The 3000-nt window shown below is 51.3% G+C and overlaps 1 protein-coding gene across 1 annotated transcript in view; it reads right to left on the bottom strand.

The window, feature by feature from the left end:
- Nucleotides 1–3000, bottom strand: part of LOC113214622 (sodium bicarbonate cotransporter 3) — a gene marked incomplete in the record, with an annotated part of 35136 nt that overhangs the window by 27769 nt on the left and 4367 nt on the right. The window contains 1 exon segment of the mRNA XM_052270334.1: nt 2387–2506. Within this exon segment, the coding sequence (XP_052126294.1) occupies nt 2387–2506 (120 nt within the window).

Raw genomic sequence — 3000 nt, 5'->3', positions numbered from 1 at the left:
CGCGCCCCGCCTACTACATTCTGCCACAATATCGCCCCGCGCGAGAACACACATAAGCGCCACCGGAACAATAACGGGGCCGTAAAATAGCCGGAGGACGGCTCGGCTCGGGCTCGGCTCGGCTCGGCTCGGCCTCGGCTGGACTCGGCTGCACTCGGTTCGACTCGGCTTGGCTCAGCTCGTCTCGGCTCGATTTGGCTCGCCCAGGTCGTACGGAGACATGTACGGAGGCGAACATATGGCCGCATACGGTCCATGGGCCCGACGCGGAGGCGGGGTGAGCGTGGGAACAACCCGTGCAGGTGCGCAGTTAGAAGTGTGTCCACACGACGCCCAGCTGTCGTAGCGCCTGGTAGGTAGGCAACATCCCCACTGCAGCGCATGCGTGCACTGCGGAGCGGCCTACCCCGAGTCTCGCAGGCGCCGAGCCCGCGTACACGCACCGAAAAAAACTGCACTGTGAAAAACATCTCGGTAAATCTACGATACATTTCGTAATAAACGATTGACAACTGTGTTGTAAATTTACGACAGCCAATACTTGCTCTCATCGATTGAGTTCAAAATCAATGTAATGCTAGAGTACATTAACAAATTTAAATTGCAATTGTATACGACACAAGAAAAACGTACGTAACTTCTGCACGATCCTTTTAAAATTGTATTTTTTTTTGTTCCAAATGAGAGCTCCCTCCGCCGTACGTGTGCAGTACACCCCTTCAAACACCCCCCCAAAGCCCAAAGCCCCCTATTTTCATTTTGCTTTCGGTGCCCCCCCCTCCCCCCTCCCCTTCCCCCTCCCCATCGTGCGCTCACGGCGGCCGCGACGAGCAGGAGGGGGGAGGGGGGGCGGAGCGCCACGAGGCACCAGTTAATTACCGAAAATAACAACGGAGGGCAAAACAATTAAGCGGACACCGGGATTGCGGCTCCGGCGCGCGGACGGGAATGGGGATGAAGGACTTGAACGTGAATGTCGATGTGAAAATGGAATGAAAACGAACCGGCCGGCGGCGGGGCGCTGCTGTGTGCTTGCCGTAGTGGAGGGGAGCGGCAGTCGTTATTGCGCTACACCGTTATTTTGTCTTTCCCCAGCCTTTTGTTTTAGAACGAAAAGAGTTTTGTGATTCGAAAGCATACGACGCATCTCGTCAAAAAAAAGAAACAAAACAACGCAGAAACAATTCTTTTCTTAACAAGGAAAAACAAAACCGAAAAAATAATAACACACCTGAAAAAGCGGATCTATCTTGAACTTACGTAAAAAGAAAAAGAGACATTTTAATTCTTAGAGGAAATTTGCGGTACAAAAGTAAATCGCCCCCCTCCCCCCACAAAAAAACATACACACACACACACACACAAAAAAGTAGAGTAAATCGGCTCCAGTCCCTCCACCGAGCAAGTCAGGTGGGGCGAGGAGTGGCCAGTCCGAACCGCTCCTCCTACGAGCCGGTGAAGCTAATCTCCCATTGTCCTGCCGCCGACGCGAGGGCGGCGCGCGTCCTTTTGTGATGCGCGGGCGACCCTGCCGCGGCGAGTCAACAAGACGAGAAGTGCCCTTTCGGCGCACCTACTGGAAGACTTGTTGCGGCAAGGTCCGACCCAGAGCAGCGAGTGAGCTCGAGGAACGGAGACGGAGGGTCTCAAAGTGACGTGCTCTGACACCTGGCACCGTGAGCACCGCAGAAAAACTGTTTCTTGATTCAAGCACATTTTTTCTTGTTTCTAGTAAATGCTGCCCCGCAAGATCAATTTTACTCTTCACCCAGAAAATGCGTGTGCTTAAGAGTATCAAGTTGTTGTTTTTTTGCTTTTTTGCGCTCAATTTAAGCCCAATTTAGCCTTGAAACAAGAACGTGCGTATCATTCAAGCGCGAGGGGGAACGATTTGAGAACGAATTGGGGTTGATTTGAGTCTGTATAGTCGAGCACGACTGGGGTTGAGACTATCAAGTACATTGCACTCGATTCAAAGTATATTGCACATGATCCGAGAACACGCCTTTCTGGGTGTAGCTTGAAACAAGCTGACATTATCTTTCGAACAAGAGAAAAATCTAGTTGCAAAGAAAATATATTGACTTGTTTCAAGAGTGAATTTAATCTTGGGTCAGCGTGTACTTGAAATAAGAGACGATTCTGCTGGGTGTGGAGCATCGGTGAACTCTGACGCAACACCGTTGAACTGTTCTTTGAAGCTACAGCCCAGAGACCGCCGCCAGCACAACGTTAAAACAACGTGCAAAAAATAACCCACCTAGAAATATTTTGAACTAATACGGACAAAATTGCCTCTCTGGTAAAGACAGTCTTGAGGACTGACTAAGAATTGTCCAGCGCACAACCATATACAGTGTCGTGGGCAGTTGTGTGACGGACGTACCGGGTCGGTCCGCTCCATCGTCGTCCTCGTCGTGTCGGTGCTTGTGGTGTCGGCGGTGGTGCGAGTGTCTGCGGTTGCCCGGGATGTGCACGCCGACGAACACGGAGCCCGCCCGGTGGCCTGCGGAGCACACACAACGGCCCGTCACTCTCTCTGTGTGACGAATACGCAACACTACACACTACGGAACGGAAACAGCGTGCAGTGCAAAATGACTGTATGGCATGCATGAAGTGTGGTGCATGAGTGCGACTACTCAAAAGAAAGTGCCCAACGAACGCTATGCAAAGTGCGAGTGGAAAAGAGAGCCAGGCAAAAAGTATACAAATCCCAAAGTATGATCGCGCTTATATTTTTTAAGCACAATTTTGTAAAATGTGGCATATAGAGTTTTGAACTACACAAGGGTGTGTGTAAAACGTCGTGCAATTAACTTTCTACCATGCATGTCATGTTTAATCTATTTTTGGGGAGGCCGTCGCCAGGTGCTGATTGCCCCTATCCCTCCACTCCCCTTTGCCCTCTTTCTGCCATGAGCGCTCAGAAACCACGCAGGGGTGGTTTCGTTCTCCGCGGTGGCGTTCGGCGGTGTGGAGTAGTAGGTCGGGGCGGGG

The sequence above is a fragment of the Frankliniella occidentalis genome, unplaced genomic scaffold, assembly GCF_000697945.3.
Source record: "Frankliniella occidentalis isolate FOCC.00 unplaced genomic scaffold, Focc_3.1 Scaffold5, whole genome shotgun sequence".
Classification (NCBI taxonomy): domain Eukaryota; kingdom Metazoa; phylum Arthropoda; class Insecta; order Thysanoptera; family Thripidae; genus Frankliniella; species Frankliniella occidentalis.
The sequence above is the reverse complement of the archived record's forward strand: the minus strand, read 5'-3'. Positions and strand labels throughout refer to the sequence as shown.